The sequence below is a fragment of the Coffea arabica genome, chromosome 2e (genome assembly GCF_036785885.1).
Source record: "Coffea arabica cultivar ET-39 chromosome 2e, Coffea Arabica ET-39 HiFi, whole genome shotgun sequence".
NCBI classification, from domain to species: Eukaryota; Viridiplantae; Streptophyta; class Magnoliopsida; order Gentianales; family Rubiaceae; genus Coffea; species Coffea arabica.
The window spans coordinates 37,450,239-37,472,676 of NC_092313.1; the positions used below are offsets into that span (position 1 = coordinate 37,450,239).

A 22,438-nucleotide genomic window follows, 5' to 3' on the forward strand; every position below is an offset into this window, starting at 1 on the left:
CCTGTTCACCAATCAAGGTAAATTTCGAGGACGAAATTTTCTTAAGGGGGAGAGGATGTGAGGACTCTTAAAAGTATTATTTTCGACTCCTATTTTTGCTCATTTAATTATTTATTCAAATATTTGCTTCGATTATTATTTTCTAGCCTTATTAGAATTAAATACATGTAGTTATGACTTCATTATATTTTTAAAGTGATTCGTTTCAAAAATTAATTTTTTTTTGGAAGCTCGATTAATGAAAATAGTGAAAACGTGTCTGAAAACTTTAGCCTTTTGGGAGTACAGTAAGTTCAAAACTTTGAGACATGTACAATGGTCTTAAAATAGGTAAATTTAGGTTTAAGTACTCAAGTGATAGTTGGTGGTACGATCGTTATAAGAATTTCTCGAAGGTTTCACTTTATCGCGCCTAATTTGGAAATACGCGTTTTCACACGCGCGCTTAATTGTGGGACTTTAGACCATTATTTTGGGACAATTAAGAGTGAATAATATTTGTATGAATATAAGTGCATTAGAGGTTTAGTGCACTAGTGAAACAAATGCAAGAGGAATCGAGCACAAACGCGCGCGTATACGCACTATTTGCGGTTTACTTTTGCGCATCTAAACTCTTAGTCATTAAGCTTCCTTCGTAAGCCAAAAAGTCAGACCAAACCTCTCTTTCTCCTAGCTCTCTTGGCCGGCCATCAAGCTGCAAAGAAACAACCAAAGTTCTTCAACTTTTCACTCTAAAATCTTGCTCAAATCACTACCAAATCCTCTCAAATTTTAGCACCACTTAGCTCAACACTTGGGAAGTCCATCTAGCTGCAAAAGAAAGGAGCTCTCCATGGTTTTCTTCAGGCTTCAAAGGGCCAAAAATTCTGACTTGAACAACCACCAAAGTAGGTAATGATCCAACACTCTAAACTTGTCCTATGGAGGTTAAATTACACATATGAGCTTGAATCTTTATATGGGTAACTTGTATAGTTGGAAAATTTTGATGGTGGGCTCTATGAACTCCCACCCTTGGCTTGATAGCTGATGAAATGATTGATGTTGGATATAATGCTGGTTTAGTGTTTTAAATGGTGGATTAATGGTGTATTATTAGTAGAAACTTCAAGGAACTCATGGGATAGAAATTTCTGATTTTACCCCTGCCTTGTTCGGTTATTTTAAGGCCAATTTTTGATGATCTAATGGCTTGAATATGATGTTTATATATTGTATTAGTTGTGTAAAAATTTTCGTTGGAAAATATTGAGGTTTGGTTGGGCACATGAATTTCTTTGTAAAACTAGTCAAGTTGGAAAACTGTTCCCGTGTAGCTCTGACCAGCGATAGTGTTTTGGCCCTAACTCTGTCATCCGATGCCGAAATCAAGTGCCGTCAGTGGCATTTGAAACTAGACATCCACACCTTTCCAACGGAATAAAATGCATGTTTTTTTTAAAGTGTGTGAGCCAAACCAGTCATTTTAAGAAGGCTGCCCCGTTTCTCTGTTCTGCTGGAACGATTTGATGATGCTGCAACTTTAGGCTTAATTTCGAGTCAGTTGCATGCTGAATCTTAAAACGATTTCTTCTGTGAAATTTTAACCTTGTGAATTTATTTTCCAACACTATCCACCATACTCAATTCTGAGTTAAATTGAGTGAGTTATGATCAAAATACTGTGACTGCCCTGTTCTTGAAAACCCTTGGATTTGGACAGATTTGATGTGAGACTTGTTGTGGTCTTACTAAATGTATTTCTTAGTGCTAAACACCTGCCAAATGTACCATGTATGTTCCTTAGACTTGTCTTGCACAAATGAACCATGTTTGGAGGTTTTCCTTAGCCGAATGTTTGGAAACGGAGAGAAATGGAGTTAAAGACAGTTTTGCCTTAGTAATTTCAAAACTTTGGTTGATAGGTTAACCACCTTCCCGATGGTATTTTTCCATGAAATTTGATAGAGAGATACCCTTCATATAGGAGTACCATATTACAAAATTTGGCACTAAAACAAGTCCGTTTCGACACTTAACTAAAGGTCCAAAGTCGGAAACCCAAATCTGGAACTTGTTCAACCGTCTCGAATTTTCCTCAACTTTGAGCAACCGTATCTCGGTGCTCGAAACTCCGATTCTCGATCCGCTTGTTCTATCCTAAGCCTTAATTGCACCTCTAATTGATTTATAAATTTCAAAGGCTGGTTTGCAACGAGTGAATTCTGCCGAATTTCCAAAGTTAGCGAAAAACCAACCCCAGCTCAATCCTGAACATTCTGGAACAGTGATTCAAGCTCATTTTTGAGTACTTTCACTTAGATTCGTGGAAAAGTGTCTTCTAAGAACTTTTAGTACTTTCCAAGAGGTTTCCAACGGTATAAAGTTTTCCAATTTTGAACTTGTATCGAGTGAGATACGATTTTTCAAAGATCCATATCAAAACTGAAATTTTCCAACTTTCAAGGAAATAGAGTTTTCCAAGAACTCTTTATTCTTTCGACATTATGCCAACGTTTTAACCTCAATTTCCAAGATAAAAACCCAAATGCTCCAGTACTTTATGAAATGCCACTCGAATCTCGATTTACAGGTAATTAAGGTTTCTTTTCACAAAATTTCCTAGATTATAATAGTGCACGAATTAATTCTCGATAATTGGGTTGTGTGAATAATAATTCACTATTATTTGCTCAGGTTCACACGAGGACCTTCAAGAGGATCTCACGGTGGAAGCTTGAACTTTCCTTGGCCTTACTTGCACTTAATACTTGGTGAGCGTCAAGTGTATGAGTACTTAATACGTGTTTAACTGTTATGAATGATTATTGATTTTAGGAATGGAGACGAGTGTGTATTTTATCTCACTCGTTCTCATTTGAATAAATGATATTGAATGAGATTGAATGCAATGGTTACGTACGTCGTTGGAGTGAGTCTCCTCGACACACAATTGTAAACGGGGGACGCCCAAACCCATAGGCTGACCTGGGACTCAAGCCGGCATGGGCTTGGTCGGGAACCTAGGCGTGCCATGAGACAAATAAGCTCGACCTATTGAGAGATCTTGCTTGGCATACTCGTGGAGTATTGCCGCATACATGTCTTGCGGGCCCGAGTGGGTGTTGGGTGGACGGAAAGAAGTAAGTGGTGATCTACGGATTGGAAATACCGATCCAGTTGATGGAGTGTCATCGGAGGAAGGTATACGAGTGACATCAGCAAAGCGAGTGGAACTTAGCTCCTAAGAGCAACTATATTCTTGAATTGTTTCTGATAAATTTCCTTTGGTGAATTATCAATTATTGAAATATATTATTGTTTAACTCGTAATTGAGATTGTTATTTGAACTACGTGCTTGCATGTGTGATCCTGACCTCACGAGCGTTTTGCTCACCCTATAGATTTGTTTTCCTTAACAGGATTGAATCTCGGGGAAGTGTGGAGAAACCCTCCTGATGTACTTTTGTTTTAGGGTTTCTATTATATTTTGGCTATGCCCTTGGTTTTGGATTGTACTTTTGGAATTGAAATATAACTTTTGGGACGTAATGTATATTTGGGATTCATGATGTATTTTGAATAACCGGCGTGCGGGTTGGATAATGGATGACTATTGATAAGTTTGAACGCTTCCGCATTTTCTGTACTTAAGTTACTTGCTTTTGTTGTGTAGTTCGATAATAAGCTTGAATGATTTGGCTTGAGTCCTGGCGAGAGCTAGGCAGACGTTCCGCGGATACCCTTTGGTTCGCCTTAGAGAGAAGTGGGGCGTCACAGTTGGTATCAGAGCGCTAGGTTAGAGATCTATATGGGGGACATAGTAGATACTCTACCTTTAAGACTCGATATGGGATGATTTAGTCATACCTAAAATGATACTCGGGGCGAACTAGCAACTAAGTTAGTTTTACCTCGAGTGATACTTGGAGACGAATTAGTGAATAAGTAAGCATGCATTACAGGATATCCGAACTAGATAGTGATTTAAATTTCTAACCCGAAAAGTGCTATTATTTTGCAGGGATGGAAAACGGGAATGAAGTGCCGGCAGCTAATGGGAATGGCCACGCTAATGGCCATGTAGTACCTCCGAGGCCTATCTACTACCGAGCTCTTGGAGGGGGAGCTCGAGTGCGTTACTCGCCTACTGATAGGCGCCCACAGTGCGCGTGTACGGTAACCTTTGCCTACCCGAATCACCTTGTACTTGCTCTGGATGACGAGCGTCGTCAGCTAGTGGATCTTAACAGGGATCTTCAGGCGGAGGTAGACGAGCTTAGACAGATGGTGAGCGCTTAGGGCGAGAGGGTCGCCGAGCTCGAGGAGGTGATTGAGAGCGAGGTGGCCACATCTGTTGTGGTTAATGAGGAGCTCTGGAGCACTAGGGCTCATCTTACTAGGTTGAGAGAGGAGGTCCGTAGTAGGGCTTCCGATATCGTAGCTGATGCCACTAGACTAGTGGACGAGGCGATGGGTGGAGCTTAGGACTCTGAGGAGGAGGATCCTGAGGAGGAGGTTCCTCCTGATAGTCCTACTGTGGACTAGGTCTAGGCAGTTTGACCACTCTTTTGACTCTTTTGACCAGTATAGCTAGAATTAGCTGGGGTGATGCTAAGTGCTGAGACCATTGTATTTTGCATGACTGTGTGGCTTATTTTTGAAGCACTTGCTCTTACTTTAGTCTTCTGTGACTAAAAGTACTTCTGTGGCACCTGTGTACTATATTTTTGTGACTATCCTATGACTTGCTAATTGTATGAATTTGATATGCTAATGAATGTAAATTATTGTTAATTCCAATGTTTTCTTGATTGGTTCCTGCTCTCTACTTTGCATCGCATAATTTATTTATTTCTTGCACTAGGCACGCCTAGGTTATGGAAGGGCTAAGAAGGGGTCGAGGCCGTGGTCGAGTCCGTGGGCGAGGGACTAGACCGGCCCAACCTCAGGGGAATGACCAGGAATGGGCAACTGGACCGACCCAGGGCCAGAAAAATATTGAGGGTAATCAAGTGGCTACTGCCATTAACAGGATGACTGATATCCTAGAGCGCTTAGCTGATAGACAAGGACCTGGACCGTTCAACCAACCTGGGGGTCAAGAAAGAGGAGAGGATAGAGCCTTAGAGAGGTTCTTAAAATTTAACCCGCCTAAGTTCCTTGGCGAACCTGATCCTGAGGTAGCGGAGAATTGGTTAGAAAGGATGACCAACATATTCGCTGTTTTAGATTACACTGAGGATAGGCGAGTGAACTTCGCTGCTTAGGGGTTTGAGGGAGTAGCCCGTGCTTGGTGGGATTTAATAAAAGGAAAATGGGAGAGGGCTCAAACCCCTTGGACTTGGGAGAATTTCACAAGGGAAAGTAATGAAAAGTTTCTTCCGCCCTTAATCCAAGAGAAGAGGGATGATGGATTTATTAAATTGAAGCAAGGAACCCTTACCGTTGCAGAATACGAGGAAAAATTCACTAAGCTTTCCAAGTATGCCCCTGAGCTAGTGGTCAATGAACGAAAGAGGATTAGACGGTTTGTTCAGGGACTTAATGTAGAAATCCAGGAGGGCTTAGCGGCGGCCCAAATCTCTACATTTACGGTGGTTTTAGAGAAAGCACAGAGAGTTGAGAGTGCAAGATCTCAAGTGAGAGACTTCCACAACAGAAAATGAAACTTTTCTAGCCGAACTTCCGGACAGGCTAGTAAGAATGTACAACCTTCCAAAGCAGGAAGAGGAAATGGAGGAGCAAGGATTACTGGAGCTTCTAGGGGAGCTCTAACTAGAGAGGGCCGTAGTGAGACAACTCAAGTTAGGGAAGCACCTTCTACTAGATCGGCTGTGACTCCTCAAGTCACTTGTAGGTATTGTGATAAATTCAACCACTCTGAGAACGATTGCTGGAGGAAGTTGGGTAAATGTTTGTTTTGTGGTAGTGCTGAGGATCAAGTCGCCAATTGTCCAAAATCACCAAAGACAGGAGGAAATGCTCAAAGGCCAGAAAAGTCAACTTCTAAGCAGGCCAGTGCCAGAGGAAGCCGATCAAAAGTACCGGCTAGGGTTTATGCACTGGACCATCAACAGGTTCCTGAGGCAACTGAGGTTGTGGAAGGTACAATTCCAATTTTTCATCGACTAGCTAGGGTTTTAATTGATCCGGGTGCAACTCATTCCTTTGTAAACCCTAATTTCATGAATGGAATAGACTTGAAGCCGATTAAGTTACCCTATGACTTTGAGGTTAAAACACCCACTGGAGACAAAAGCTTAATTGCTAATCTGGAGTATAGGAATAGTGAAATCTATGTAGGGGAACGAAAATTATGGGCCGATTTGATAGGTTTGACGATTAATGGATACGATGTAATCTTGGGAATGGATTGGTTAGCCCGTTATAATGCTCAGTTAAACTGTAGGACGAAGATTGTAGAGTTACGTATTCCAGGAGAAGCAACCCTGAAACTGGATGTAAGGGGTAAATTTGCTTCGTCTGCACTTATTCCAGGAATTCGGGCTGGAAAATTTTTAAATAAAGGAGCTAAGGGTATTTGACTTTTCTTATTAACACTCCTAGTGATAAGGTGAATTTGGAAGACACACCGGTAGTAAAGGATTTTTCAGATGTTTTTCCTGAAGAATTGGAGTCTCTACCCTCGGAACGGGAAATAGCTTTTAAGATCGATGTGATTCCGGGAGTTTGAGACTGTGTATAGACTATAGAGGTTTGAATGACGTCACCATTAATAATAAATACCCACTGCCCCACTTTGACGAGTTGTTTGACCAGTTGCAAGGGGTAGTAGTATTCTCGAAGTTAGATTTGAGACAGGGTTACTATCAGTGGAGGATCTTGGAGAAAGACATACCCAAAACTGCTTTTAACTCGAGATATGGGCATTTTGAATTTGCCGTGATGCCGTTTGGGTTAACTAATGCACCTGCTGCTTTTATGGATTTAATGCATAGGGTCTTTAAACCTTACCTAGATCAATTTGTGGTGGTCTTTATTGATGACATATTTGTGTATTCTAAGAATGTGAAGGATCATGAGAAGCATTTGAGAATTGTTTTGCAAACTTTGAGGGAACATCAATTATATGCTAAATTTAGCAAGTGCGAATTCTGGCTAAAAGAAGTGACTTTCTTGGGACACATAATTTCTAAGGATGGGATTAAAGTGAATCCAGCTAAAGTGGAAGCTATTTCGAAATGGAAACGACCGGAAAATCCTACCGAGGTTCGAAGTTTTATTGGATTAGCAGGGTACTACCGGAAATTTATCAAAGATTTCTCTAGAATTGCTGGACCCATGACTGAATTGACCAAGAAGAATGGGAAGTTTCTATGGAGTTCTAAGTGTGAAAAAGTTTTCAGGAGTTGAAAAGACGGTTGACAAGAGCGCCTGTGTTAGCTTTGCCAAACGGAAAGGATAGTTTTGTGGTTTACACAGATGCATCTAAGGAAGGATTGGGGTGTCTTCTAATGCAAAATGACAGAGTGATAGCATATGCCTCTAGGAAATTGAAATCGCATGAAGGGAATTACCCGACTCATGATTTGGAGTTAGCAGCTGTGGTTTTTGCTTTAAAGAAATGGAGGCATTATCTGTATTGAATGACATTTGAGGTTTTCACAGACCACAAAAGTTTTAAATACTTATTTTCTCAAAAGGAACTGAATTTGAGGCAACGTAGATGGATGAAATTTTTGGAAGACTATGACTGTACGATTAAGTACCATCCAGGGAAAGCTAATGTAGTGGCTGATATTTTGAGTCGTCAAGTATAGATGGCTGGATTGATGATTAAGGAATTCGAATTGTTGGAAGAAATTAGTCAGTGGAATCCTCGACTGGAACCGAGGAAAGTAATTCTGGGAAACATTGTATTGAATTCTCCTTTGATGGAACGTATCAAGGAATCTCAAGGAAAGGACACTGAAGTACAGAAATGGTCGGAAAAGGGTAAAAAGAGGGACAAATCGGATTTTAACTTGGGACCGAATGGTGTATTGAGATTTCGGAATCGGGTAGTTGTGCCAAAGGATGAAGGGCTTAAAAAGAAAATTTTAGAAGAGGCACACCGATCAAAGTTTACGGTACATCCAGGAGGGAATAAAATGTACCAGGACTTGAAGACTCTTTATTGGTGGGAGAATATGAAGAAGGAGATTGCTCAATTTGTCCAAACATGCTTAATTTGTCAACAGGTTAAAGCCGAACATCAGAAACCATCGGGACTTTTGCAACCTCTAGAAATACCTGAGTGAAAATGGGAGAATATCACCATGGATTTTGTATCAGAATTACCAAGGACATAGAGAGGCCATGATGCGATTTGGGTAATAGTGGATAGATTGACCAAATCGGCTCATTTTTTATCGATTAATATGAAATACCCATTAGAGAAGTTGACCAGGTTGTATTTGGATGAGATCATTAGGTTGCATGGAATACCTGTAAGTATCGTGTCGGATAGAGATCCAAGATTTGTTTCAAGGTTCTGGCAAAAGATGCAAGAAGTGTTAGGGACTAAATTGAACTTTAGTACCACTTATCATCCCCAGACGGATGGACAGTCGGAGAGGACAATTCAAACTCTTGAGGACATGTTACGGACTTGTGTTCTGGACTTTGGAGAGAATTGGAGTAAGTTTTTGACTTTAGTGGAGTTTGCCTACAATAATAGTTTCTACTCTTCTATTCAGATGGTCCCGTATGAGGCACTTTATGGTTGAAAATGTTGGTCTCCAATTTGTTGGGACGAAATAGGTGAACGAAAAATCTTAGACCCGACCACAGTATCTTGGATTGAAGAAACTAGTGAGAAAGTAAGGTTGGTACGCCAAAGAATTCAGACCGCCCAGAGCCACCAAAAGAGTTACGCCGATAATCGAAGAAAAGATTTGGAATTTACTGTTGGAGATTTGGTATTTCTCAAGATTACACCTTTGAAAGCAAGTTTGATGTCCGGAAAAGGGAAGAAGTTACAGCCAAGGTTTGTAGGGCCTTACAAGATTATCCAACGTGTGGGGAGCGTAGCCTATAAGTTGGAATTACCGCCGAATTTATCTCGAATCCATAATGTGTTCCATGTATCTATGCTTAAGAAGTATCATCCGGACCCTTCTCACGTCTTACAACCGGAAAATGTTGAGATTGATGAGACTTTAACCTATGAGGAAAAACCAATTAAACTTCTGGATAGGAAGGTGAAGGAATTGAGGAATAAACAGATACCATTAGCAAAAGTCCTTTGGAAGAACCATGGGTTGGAGGAAGTAATTTGGGAGGTCGAAGAAGCAATTCGAGAAAAGTATCCAAACCTGTTCACCAATCAAGGTAAATTTCGAGGACGAAATTTTCTTAAGGGGGAGAGGATGTGAGGACCCGTAAAAGTATTATTTTCGACTCCTATTTTTGCTCATTTAATTATTTATTCAAATATTTGTTTCGATTATTATTTTCTAACCTTATTAGATTTAAATACATGGAGTTATAATTTCATTATATTTTTAAAGTAACTCGTTTCAAAAATTAATTTTTTTTTGGAAGCTCGATTATTGAAAATAGTGAAAACGTGTCTGAAAACTTTAGCCTTTTGGAAGTACAGTAAGTTCAAAACTTTGAGACATGTACAACGGTCTTAAAATAGGTAAATTTAGGTTCAAGTACTCAAGTGATAGTTGGTGGTACGATCGTTAAAAGAATTTCTCGAAGGTTTCACTTTATCGCGCCTAATTTGGAAATATGCGTTTTCACACGCGCGCTTAATTGTGGGACTTTAGACCATTATTTTGGGACAATTAAGAGTGAGTAATATTTGTATGAATATAAGTGCATTAGAGGTTTAGTGCACTAGTGAAACAAATGCAAGAGGAATCGAGCACAAAACGCGCGCGTATGCGCACTATTTGCGGTTGACTCTTGCGCATCTAAACTCTTAGTCATTAAGCTTCCTTCGTAAGCCAAAAAGTCAGACCATACCTCTCTTTCTCCTAGCTCTCTTGGCCGGCCATCAAGCTGCAAAGAAACAACCAAAGTTCTTCAACTTTTCACTCTAAAATCTTGCTCAAATCACTACCAAATCCTCTCAAATTTTAGCACCACTTAGCTCAACACTTGGGAAGTCCATCTAGCTGCAAAAGAAAGGAGCTCTCCACAGTTTTCTTCAGGCTTCAAAGGGCCGAAAATTCTGACTTGAACAACCACCAAAGTAGGTAATGATCCAACACTCTAAACTTGTCCTATGGAGGTTAAATTACACATATGAGCTTGAATCTTTATATGGGTAACTTTTATTGTTGGAAAATTTTGATGGTGGGCTCTATGAACTCCCACCCTTGGCTTGATGGCTGATGAAATGATTGATGTTGGATATAATGCTGGTTTAATGTTTAAAATGGTGTATTATTAGTAGAAACTTCAAGGAACTCATGGGATAGAAATTTTCGATTTTTCCCCTGCCTTGTTCGGTTATTTTAAGGCCAATTTTTGATGATCTAATGGCTTGAATATGATTTTTATATGTTGTATTAGTTGTGTAAAAATTTTCGTTGGAAAATATTGAGGTTTGGTTGGGCAAATGAATTTCTTTGTAAAACTAGTCAAGCTGGAAAACTGTTCCCGTGTAGCTCTGACCAGCGATAGTGTTTTGGCCGTAACTCTGTCATCCGATGTCAAAATTGAGTGCCGTTGGTGGTATTTGAAACTAGACATCCACACCTTTCCAACGGTATAAAATGCAAGTTTTGGTTCCAAGTGTGTGAGCCAAACCAATCGTTTTAAGAAGGCTGCCCCGTTTCTCTGTTCTGCTAGAACGATTTGATTTTTTTTTTTTTGTCAAACGGTATTCTCTTTATATATTTAGTGAACTTGATAATACAAGTTGTTAAGTACAAAAGTGGATATTCATCCTATTGTCCTCCTGTATGCTCTCTTTGAGCCACAGAGGGAAGCTTTGCTTCCATATCACATTGGAAACAAGCTTGGTTGCAAATTGTGCCATTTGATGAGCACATCTATTTCCATCTCTATTAATAAACAAAAAGGTACAACATTGGAACATACCACATAGTTGTTTGATATCTTCCAGTATTGTACCAATTGGGGCTTCCTCCCTACCTTTCGTATGGATTCTCTCAATGACAGCTTTGCAATCAGATTGCACCTCTATTTCTCGCCATCCAGCTTCCTTAGCCATCACCAGCCCCTGTCGGATTGCATCTGCCTCTTCTAGTTCAGCTCCACATCTGCTATACTTCCTGATACCTCTAGCTTCTACAAAGTTCCCATGACTGTCCCTCGCTACCATTCCTAGCCCCGCTCCTGCTAATTTAATAGGAACGGCAGCATCAGTGTTGATTCTCACTATACCTATATCTGGTGGCCTCCATTGGTGGTTGAGCAATTGGTGTCTTGTTCCTGTTCTGTGCTTTGCCTCCTGCTCCGTCTGCTCCTCTTGAAATTCCAGCCATTCATTGTTTGCTATTTCTATTATAGACAGATGATCTCTATACTTCCCTTCATACTGTCGAGCATTTCGTGCTTTCCACAATTGCCAGATGATGTTTGCTGTGAGTGTAATGTGATCTTCTCCTCTTGTTCTTTTCCTTGCCTGTAGTATCCCTTCCCACCACCTCCAGAAATTTGCCCGCCATTCTAATAAGCCGTCCCACTGTATTGGGGCCTGTTGATCTTGATCCCTATCTTTTGATGTTTACAAAATGTGACAGCCCCACTTTTCCCTAAGGCGAACCAAAGGGGTTAGCGGACTGCCTGCCCAACTCTCGCCAGGACTACGGTATAGTTTACGTTGATCTATAACGTTCCGGAACATCCCATTGCACGTAAACAAGTCAAAAGAGTCAAAATAAAAAAAACGAAAAAATTTGCCGAAGATGAATAGTGCAGGCCACGTCAGAATCCGGCCGGATTCAGTCCAGTGACTTTTCGTTCAAAATTTTCCTTTTGCCGTTTGAAATCCAAATCGATTCAAAGTTCAGCCAAACATCAACCAAGCATATATACATTGAAATCCAACATTCCAAGCCAAATCGGCATACCAAAATATCCAACTAATCCATACATGTACAATAACCAATTACAAACCAAACATTGGAGGAAACAAAACACTTAGGGTTTCACCCTCAAGGAGCTATTCAAAATACATGTACATGAGCTCAACTTGTCATTCAACTATTACAATCTTTTCCAAAAGTGTTCATTTTCCTGTAAGGAAAACAAATGGAACGGTGTGAGCTAAAGCTCAGTGAGCAACTATCACAATAGCAGTTAAGATCACATAAGCATAACCATTCAAGTCAAGTATACAATTTCGAAGTAAAGCAATTCAGTGAAAGGATACGGTCGGCTCTCAAGAGCCCATTTCCACGCTTACATTCTTGATCCACACTCATTGACCCTCCGTCAATGTTAAAAGTACCAAACCGTAGACCTCACTTCACTTCCATTCCTTCCACCCAACATACCCCAACCGCGCCCGCACTCCATTCAGTCATTTTGGTAATACTCGAGTTTACCGGAACCAAGGGTCTCATTACCACAAGGTTCCCCAGTACAGTCCCCGTGGCATGATAATTTTCACGACCAAGCCCTCGCCGGCTCGATCCAATTAACTACCATACGGGGTTGAGCTCATAAATGCAGTAAAGCCATTGGATACTCGTCCAACGACACCAAATCAGTTTCCATGAATGGAATGCAGTATCTCATATATCCAGTGCAGTCTTTCAGTAAAACAATTAATAGTCATGAATAAAATCACAAGGGGTGAGGGCGATCAAGTACACCCTCACCTCAATCATTCCCAATAACCAAGTAAGCCTTCAAGGCATCAAATACACATAGCACAAAGCCACATTATAACAAGTAGGTGAGTAGTATACTCACCAAGTGAGAAAATGATGTTTCATGCACCGTCGTTAAACGAACGTCGTGCACCACCGTTTCCTCCTAGAACAAGTGAACAATTACCATAAGACTCGATAACGAGTCACAAAGCCAAGCCAATTATAACCCATTAGGGTTTCATGCATGGAAATTCAAGTGTTAAATACGTAACCTTTACTCAAGTCGAGAATATAGTTTTCTAAATTTCGAGTAAAAATGCGGGCAGCATGCCCTTTGTGTTTACCAAATTCTCCAGCCATAAGGCTTCATTATTTTTCTTCAATCACAACCCAACAACACACATATAAGCATTTCATGTCAAGAGCCGTTCCATAGCTCACAATATCATAAAACAAGAAACCATACCGAGCCATAAACAACACCAATTCACAACCCCAATAGGGTTTTATAAACATATACTAGCATGAAAGCAAACCAGAAATTAAGAAAGGCTTTAATGTTGGCCTTGATAAGAAAACCGGTTTTGACGTCATAATGCGGTAATGGCACAACTCTCACTACAATTATCGGTTGGGGGTGTAAGACCCACCGTTTCGAAGCTATGAAACAGGGCTACAACAATGTAGAAGATCTCTCAGTCCAAATCCTAGCACAACTAGGTCAAAAGTGCCAAATACCAAACCAGAACCGAAATTGCAGGTTCCCAAATCACACAAAACTGTAATACGTAAATCTCAGCCTACACAGGTCCAAATGCCGAAATTCCAAAGGCATAAGTTAGCTAAGATATCCAGCTACATTTCATCAGAAGACACCAACTTAAAAATCCAAACCAAATCCAGTCAAAATAGGCAATTACTATCGCAGTTCCGCACATTCTGTTCACCAAAAACAGCAACAGTAAAAACGGCATAACTCTCTCTATACTACTCCAAATGCCCTGAAATTTTGTAGGCACTTCATACTCACCAATACCTACAACTTTCATGTTTTGAGCAAAGTCCAATTCGGCCTCTAGCTATGACCTAAAATTTCGGACAGAATTGGGAATAATATGAACCCTAACTTTCCATTTTCCATCCAAATCCAAAATTGATTATATTTTCCTATCCAATACACCTCATAGAGTCATTATCAGCCATTACCATTCATCATACAAGGCCACAACATCCCATTCATATTAAACCAGAAAAATTCCCAATAAAATAAAAACTTCACCAAAACTCTTCAAATCAAGATAAAAACCAGAAATTTCAGCACTCTTATCACTAATAAGCACAACATAAGCATCATTAAGTGTAGTAGGGTGTTTCAAGCTTCACTTACCAAGAACCAAGAGAGAGGAAGATGTTGTGCACCTTAGTCCTTCAAACAAAGTTCACCAAACAACTTACTATCACTAGAAGGAAGAATTTTATGGAGTAGAATCTATTCTAGGTGATTAGTTGTGGAAGATTGAGTGAAATGGAAGCTAAAAGTTGAAGAATTTCCTTCCTTCTTTGAGCTTGAGAGGTTCGGCCATCAAGAGTGAAAAATGGTGCATTTTTGTGATTTTTGAAGATATATAACCAAGTTGGGTCAAAGGTCAAAAATGTGAATAGTATTTCTTAAGGTCAAACCAATACTTATGTGACACTTGTCACCTCATTAAATGCATTCTTATCATTCTTTTCTCTCTCACATCAATCACTTCACACATACTACTTATCTCTTAACACCCGATAAATTTTCCACAGTATCCGAAACTTAACCGTATTGGCCGAATTTTCCCGAACTTTTCGCACTAGTGGGTCCCACGTCCAATATCTAGTCTTAATTTTCTAAAAACTCTCCAATACTAGAAAAATCATCTAAAAAAACTATAACTGCTCATGAAATCCACCAAGAAAATATTCCTAGGCCAGAAAATGCAGAAAACATGAAATTTAAGGGGGGGAAAAACCCTAGGAAAATATTAGGGCAAAACGGGTTCTCACACAAAACAAATGGATGATACTAATATTTTTCAAGATATACTTTCAGTTTTGAAATTGTTTGATTCCATGAACAAGTGCAATTGAAAGGGGACTAAGTATGCTGAAGCTGTCGGACGCTCAAATAGTCAGGATCGGACGTCCGAAAGGATGAAGAACATCAAGAAGGAAACTCTGTCGGACGCTCGTAAGGAAGCATCGGACGTCCTGAAGGATCGGACGCATGCTTCGGACGCACATCAATCTCATCGGACGTCCTAAAAATTCCACGAAGATTTGATAACTCTCTGGACGACGTTCGGACACAGAAGCTCGGACGATAAAATACCATCGGACGTCCGAACGACAACTTGGCTGATTTTCGGACGATGGGATCGGACGGTGTTTAATCTTCGGACGTCTGACGTCCCCAACGGCTAGTTGACTATTCAGCTACTTTCTATCCGTTGGATGCTTTAATGAGGCACTTTCTTGGTCCTATATAAATAGTGGTTGGTCAGATACTTCAGATAACTTTTGCACACTTTGTTTATAAGATCTCAAGAGATATTTTAGCTAGAAAATAGTCTCCAAAGCTAGATTTGTAGTCTTAGTGGTGTGAGGTTCATTGTAAGCTTTTTATTTGTGAGTGAATCTTTTATGAGTGTAGCTCTGTGAGGGTTGTCCTGAGGGATAGTAAAACGTCCTGGCTTGACCGAGTGGAGTTCGGGGCAAGGAGGAGGTGAACCTTCCTTTGTACACAAGAGTGATTATAATTCATCAACTTGAAGTAGCTTGTCTCAATTAATCTACAAGCTCAAGAGGAGTTGGGTAGTTAATTGGTTTGCAACTCTTTCCTTTTTATTTACTTATTGTTACGTTTATGATCTTTAATTTGTTTATCTCTTCTACTCACAAGCACTTGTGCTTTCTTATCAACTGTCTCATTGGTTGTCTTCGGGTCTTACAATTGGCATCAGAGCTTGGTCTCCTAGAGATTAAGCTTAACCGCTTAGAGTAAAGATCATGGCAACCATAAATGTTTCTTTTTTAGAAGGGCAATCTATTGATAGACCACCTATGTTTAATGGTTCTCATTTTAGCATGTAGAAACAAAGAATGATGATTTTCTTACAATCCGTTTATATTGAATTATGGTATGTGGTAGAAGATGGTCCTTATGAAGTTAGAATAGTTGACTCTACCACTAATTTGAGTAGATTAAAGACTAGACAAGAATTGAATGAAAAAGACAAGAGATACCTTTCTTTGAATGCCAAGGCCATGTATATATTGTACAATGCATTAGATGTAAATGAATCTAGTAGGATTAAAGGTTGTAAATCAGCTAAAGATATTTGGGATAAATTGTGTGAATTTCATGAAGGTAACCAAGATACTAAAGAACAAAAGAAATCTTTGCTTGTTTCTCAATATGAATTTTTCAAAATGCATCCTCTTGAAAATGTTGATAAGATGTGTACTAGATTTTGTGACATTATTCAAGATCTTAAATTGCTTGGAAAAGAATATTCTTTGGGTGAGAAAAATAGAAAGATTTTGAATGCCTTGCCAAAAGAATGGGAAAACAAAATAAATGCTATAGAAGAGGCAAAGGATTTAAATTCTATGTCCATTGAATCTCTTGTGAATTCCCTAATCTCTTATAAATTAAAGCTGAAATTCAAAGTGCAAGAGGAAGAAAATGCAAGAATGTATAAGAGTGGCATAGCTTTTAAAGCATCTCAAGTGGGGGATAACCCATCCTTCATGGGTAATGAAAACATGGAAGTGGACAATGATATAACTCCTCACATCAAATGTTTCAAGAAGATCTTCAACAAGAGGAGATTGCAAAATTACATGGGATGAATGCAATTCAAAAAGAGAAAAAGAAGAGTTGGCCCAAATGGCACTAATGGCCATTGGAGATGATGAGGTAACATCTTATAACTCTCAAGTTGAAAGTGATGAAGAAACTGATGATGATATTGAATCTTTCATTATAAAATTGCATGATAGTTTGAAACAGTCCTATGCTAGAAACAATGGGTTAAAACAGAAAATTGATTTTTTGCTTCGAGATAATGCAAATCTTTTTCAACAAAATAAAAAGTTGAAATCTGAAAATGATTACTTCAAAAAGAGTGAGACTGCTTTACATTTTGAACTTGATAGAAAAACAAAACTTTGTGATTTGTTCAAAAAGGAACAAGGTGATTTGAAAAGAAGAATGGATGGTCTAAATGAGTTGCTTAAACACAAGAAACAAGTCTGTTTTCAAAAGAATAGGTTGAATTCTAATTCCAACGAATTTGCTATCCATAGGAGAAGACAAGTAAGATTTATTAAACCTGTTCATGTAGATAACTCTTTGGTTATGTGTAATTTTTGTTGTCAAAAAGGTCACATGAAAAGTGATTGTTATGTGAGAAAGAATATGAGAAGAAGCATGAAATGCATGTGGATAGTTAGACATGATGCTAACTTTAACAAATAGGAGATTTTGTTAATCATTGCAGTGATTCTTGTTCACAATATTTTTTTTGATATTTCCGATACTTTGATTTGTGTTTTCGCTGATATTTTTGAATACTACTGAATTTGTATGGTGTCAAAAAGGGAGAGAAAAGAACTATTCTGATCTAACGATGTTTTGCTTATCTCTCTGTGATATGTTGGTATGTTGGTATTACTGAATTCTGGTATCATTTCTCTATTTTATTTTGAATATTGGATTCTCTGTTATTATTGTTGGATTATGGTTGTTGGGTATTACTCTCATCTTATGATGACAAAAAGGGGGAGAAATGGATGCTATGTGTTAGGGGGAGTTATTCTGAAATTATAAGTTTGGTTGCAATGAGTGAGGGGGAGTCTATGCTCATATGCTCAATCTTTTTCCTTCCTTCCATCCATTGTTTTTTCATCATCAAAAAGGGAGAGAATGTTGATCTTGATCCCTATCTTTTGATGTTTACAAAACAAATGGATGATACTAATATTTCTTCAAGATATACTTTCAGTTTTGAAGTTGTTTGATTCCATGAACAAGTGCAATTGAAAGGGGACTAAGTATGCTGAAGCTGTCGGACGCTCAAATAGTCAGGATCGGACGTCCGAAAGGATGAAGAACATCAAGAAGGAAACTCTGTCGGACGCTCCTAAGGAAGCATCGGACGTCCTGAAGGATCTAACGCATGCTTCGGACGCACATCAATCTCATCGGACGTCCTAAAAATTCCACGAAGATTTGATAACTCTCTGGACGACGTTCGGACACAGAAGCTCGGACGATAAATACCATCGGACGTCCGAACGACAACTTGGCTGATTTTCGGACGATGGGATCGGACGGTGTTTAATCTGTCGGACGTCTGACGTCCCCAACGGCTAGTTGACTATTCAGCTACTTTCTATCCGTTGGATGCTTTAATGAGGCACTTTCTTGGTCCTATATAAATAGTGGTTGGTCAGATATTTCAGATAACTTTTGCACACTTTGTTTACAAGATCTCAAGAGATATTTTAGCTAGAAAATAGTCTCCAAAGCTAGATTTGTAGTCTTAGTGGTGTGAGGTTCATTGTAAGCTTTTCATTTATGAGTGAATCTTTCATGAGTGTAGCTCTGTGAGGGTTGTCTTGAGGGATAGTAAAACGTCCTGGCTTGACCGAGTGGAGTTCGGGGCAAGGAGGAGATGAACCTTCCTTTGTACACAAGAGTGATTATAATTCATCAACTTGAAGTAGCTTGTCTCAATTAATCTACAAGCTCAAGAGGAGTTGGGTAGTTAATTGGTTTGCAACTCTTTCCTTTTTATTTATTTATTGTTACGTTTATGATCTTTAATTTGTTTATCTCTTTTACTCACAAGCACTTGTGCTTTCTTATCAACTGTCTCATTGGTTGTCTTCGGGCCTTACAGGGCCAACTTCCATATAGGTTCCGCCATTTTGCAGAAGAAAATCATATGTTCCACTGTTTTCTCTCCTTCCCCACAGCATTTGCACAAAAGGGATCCTGTTCCTGTCCGCCTGTGTATCAGTTCATTCACAGGAATGCTGTTGTGTAAGCATCTCCATATGAAATGTTTAATTTTTGGTTTCATTTTCAATCCCCATAAGCTCTTCCACACCTTGTCCGAATTCTGTGCATAGCTAGTTCCTTCCCCTCCCTGTACTTCCTTGCTTCTTTTTCCTATCTCCTCCTTTTTCACTGCATAACCTGATTTCACTGAATATATCCCTGATTTTGAGTATTTCCAGTAGATCGTGTCTTGTCTGGGGAACAGACTCAGAGGTATCTGCATAATTTGTGAAGCTTCCCCCTCTGAGAAGGTTCCTTCAATCAGTTCCTTATTCCATTTCCTTTCTTTTATCAACTCTGCCACTAGTTGTATCCTACAGTCTGGATGTTTCCTTGTTGTTATCTTCCCAGTTGGTGACTCCATAATCCATTTATCCCTCCATATGTTGATAGAGGTCCCATCACCCACTCTTTTCCACATTCCTTTTTGCAAAACCGAACTAGAACTAGCTATACTCCTCCATACCCATGATGCGTTCTTTGGAGCTTCCCCTTCCCAGCCTGTTTGTGAAACTTTGTACTTCGCCGCCAGTACTCCACTTACTAATGAATCTGGCTGCATTAGTATCCTCCATAATTGCTTTGCTAATAGGGCACTATTAAAATGCTCTAAGTCCCTGAAACCCAAGCCACCACTTCCTTTCACCTGTGTGATTTTTTCCCAACTTATCCATTGCATCTTTCTTTCCCCTTCATTTTGACCTCTCCAGAATTTTGCCATGTACCCACATATTTCTTTACAAAGTCCTTTAGGCAACCTGCAACATGACATTATGTAAGTAGGTAGTGCCATAACAATTGACTTTAAGAGTACCTCTTTCCCTGCATAGCTGAGTAAGTTGTGCTTCCATCCTTGCATTTTGGATTTTGCTTTATCAACAATATAGGCAAAAACTTCCTTCTTGGATCCTGTTATCACTAGGGGGAGTCCTAGGTACTTGCCATTGTTTGCCTCTTTGATATTGTTCAGCTGTTCGCATGTTTGCCTCCTTTGTTGTCTACTGCAATTCCTGCTAAAGTAAGCTGCAGACTTGTCATAGTTTATGCATTGCCCTGAAGCTAGTTCATATTTAGCAAGGATTCCTTTCATAACACTAGCTTCCTGTGGGTGCACCTTACAGCAAAACAAGGAGTCATCTGCAAAGAATAAATGGGAAAGAACTGGTCCACTTCTACTCACTTTAAGTCCTGTGATCTTCCTATTCTCAATTGCCTTTGCCATTAGATTGTACAAACCTTCTGAACAGCACAAAAAAAGATATGGGGATAAGGGATCCCCTTGTCTAATGCCTCTACTAGGCTTCACATATCCTACTCTTTCCCCATTAACATTGAAGGAGTAAGTCACGGATGACATGCAGTTCATAATCCATCTTACAAAGATAGGGCAGAAACCCATTTTTAGCATCATTCTGCCCACAAATTTCCACTCTATACGGTCATAAGCCTTTGACATGTCAAGTTTTAGGGTCATAAAAGCAGTATTGCCCTTCCTTTTGCTTTTTAAAAAATGCATAATTTCATGGGCCAAAATAACATTATCCACAATCTGTCTACCAGGTACAAAGGCTGACTGGGAGTAACTAATGCATAAGGCAATAACTCTTTTCATTCTATTGGCCAGGATTTTTGCTATGATTCTATAGAGCACATTACAGAGACTAATAGGCCTATAATTTGCCAGAGAGATAGGATTATCTACTTTAGGAATGAGAGTAATACTAGTCTCATTTATGCTCTTCAAAAGATGGCCATTACTCAAAAAGCTTTGGATAGCAGACACCACATCATTTTTAATAGTATGCCAATATCTTTGAAAAAATAAAGGTGACATACCATCAGGTCCAAGTGCTTTGTTTGGGTGCATGGAGAACACAGCTGCTCTGACCTCATTTTCCTCCACTGGTTGTATCAAACTTTGGTTTAGTCTGCTTGTAATTGATACAGGCACCCCTTCTAGCACTTCTTCTATATTTTTTGGCTGGGATGTGGTGTACATTTCTTCATAGTACCTGCAAATCTCCTGGACAATTTGTTGATTATCCTTACACCATTCACCATTTCCTTTCTGCAAGCTGGTTATTTTATTTCTCTTTCTTCTTGTCTTCACACAAGCGTGGAAATAAGCTGTATTTTTATCTCCTTCCTTAAGCCATCTGCTTCTTGCCTTTTGTGCCCAGAAGATTTCCTCAGCTTTGTAAGCACTGCTCAACTTTAGTTTCATTTCCACCATCTTCCCTCTTTTCCCCTTATCGTTGGATTCCTTGAGCTCATGTATCTTCTTTTTTATCTCCCTGATTAGTGTAGCTGTATTTTGTTGATGCATTCTATTCCAACTTAAAAGGGCTATCCGGCACTCTCTGATTTTCCTAGTAATTTTGAACATTCTTGATCCCACCTGTGGCTTTTCCCAAGCATTTTTCACTACCACTTCTGTCTCTTGATTTTGGGCCCATTTTTGATCGAACACAAATCTTTTTCTCACTTTCTTCTGCTCAGGTATAGTAGTCAGCACCAACATTGCATGATCAGATGCCTCATTTTCCACATGCTTGCAAGTTGCCTCCCCAAACATTTGGAACCAGCCTACACTACTAAGACATCTATCCAACCTTTGTTTGATCTCCCCCTCATTTTCCCATTGGTTGCACCAGGTCCACGGGTTTCCTTCAAAATGAATGTCGACCAACCCATTTCTCTGTATGAAATTTCTGAGCCACCTAAAGCTACCCTCACTCCTTGTTCTACCCCCCCCCCCATTTTTCTCCATTAGATATGATATCATTGAAGTTCCCAATCATCATCCATTTGTCACCCCATACCTTCATTCGTTCCTCCAAAAACTCCCATTGACCCCTTCTAATTCCATCATCTGTACTGGCATAGAGTCCAATACACCACCATTCATCCCTGACTTCCTCATCATAAATTTTAATCTCAATTGAGCATTCCGAAGTATAGACCCCTCTGACTTTTACCTCCTGTTTCCAGAACATGGCTAGCCCCCCAGCTCTACCATCTGGTTCTACTACAACGTTTCCATCAAACTGTATCTGCTTCATAACAACATCTATCACTCTTTTTCGGTTTTTTGTTTCTGACAGAAAAACTACCATTGGAGAGTGGAGGCGTATGACCTCCTTGAGTTGGGGAACTGTCAAGGGGCTCCCGGCACCTCGACAATTCCACGCCACAACTCTCATTTACATTGTGGAGGCTTAGCTGGGCATGCCTCCGTCGCCCCTTGTTGTGTTTGTAATATCACACCCAGTTTCAGCATTTTTGGTTTTTGCTCCTCCACTTCATCAATCTCCATTTGATTTCCTCCCTGAGTGTCACTTTCTAGCTTTCTCTTCCCCTTCATTCTGGAATTTCCTGGTTTATTTGTAACATCAGCCATAGGTTTTCTTGTGACTCTTGGTCTTCTTCTCGACTGCATTTCTCCCCTTGCCTTGTTATCCTGCTCTGTCATCACATTTTGTTTATTCACCTGACCACTCTGTCCCTCATTGTTGCTCAATCCATTTCCTTGTTCACATTCATCCGTGT

The 22,438-nt window shown here is 39.6% G+C and overlaps 1 protein-coding gene and 1 long non-coding RNA gene across 2 annotated transcripts; both read right to left on the bottom strand.

Annotated features, from left to right (window-relative positions):
* Positions 1–10,868: 10,868 nt before the first annotated feature.
* LOC140036273 (uncharacterized) lies at positions 10,869–11,637 on the bottom strand. The gene is made up of 2 exons (XM_072077624.1): positions 11,595–11,637; positions 10,869–11,470 (listed from the first exon to the last, which is right to left on the bottom strand). The coding sequence occupies exons 1-2, from the start codon at positions 11,635–11,637 to the stop codon at positions 10,869–10,871; spliced, it is 645 nt and encodes a 214-aa protein (XP_071933725.1).
* A 340-nt stretch (positions 11,638–11,977) lies between these two features.
* Positions 11,978–14,361, bottom strand: LOC113731921 (uncharacterized). The gene is made up of 3 exons (XR_003458620.2): positions 14,177–14,361; positions 12,890–12,952; positions 11,978–12,208 (listed from the first exon to the last, which is right to left on the bottom strand). It is a non-coding gene; the product is annotated as an uncharacterized lncRNA (long non-coding RNA).
* Positions 14,362–22,438: the final 8,077 nt, after the last annotated feature.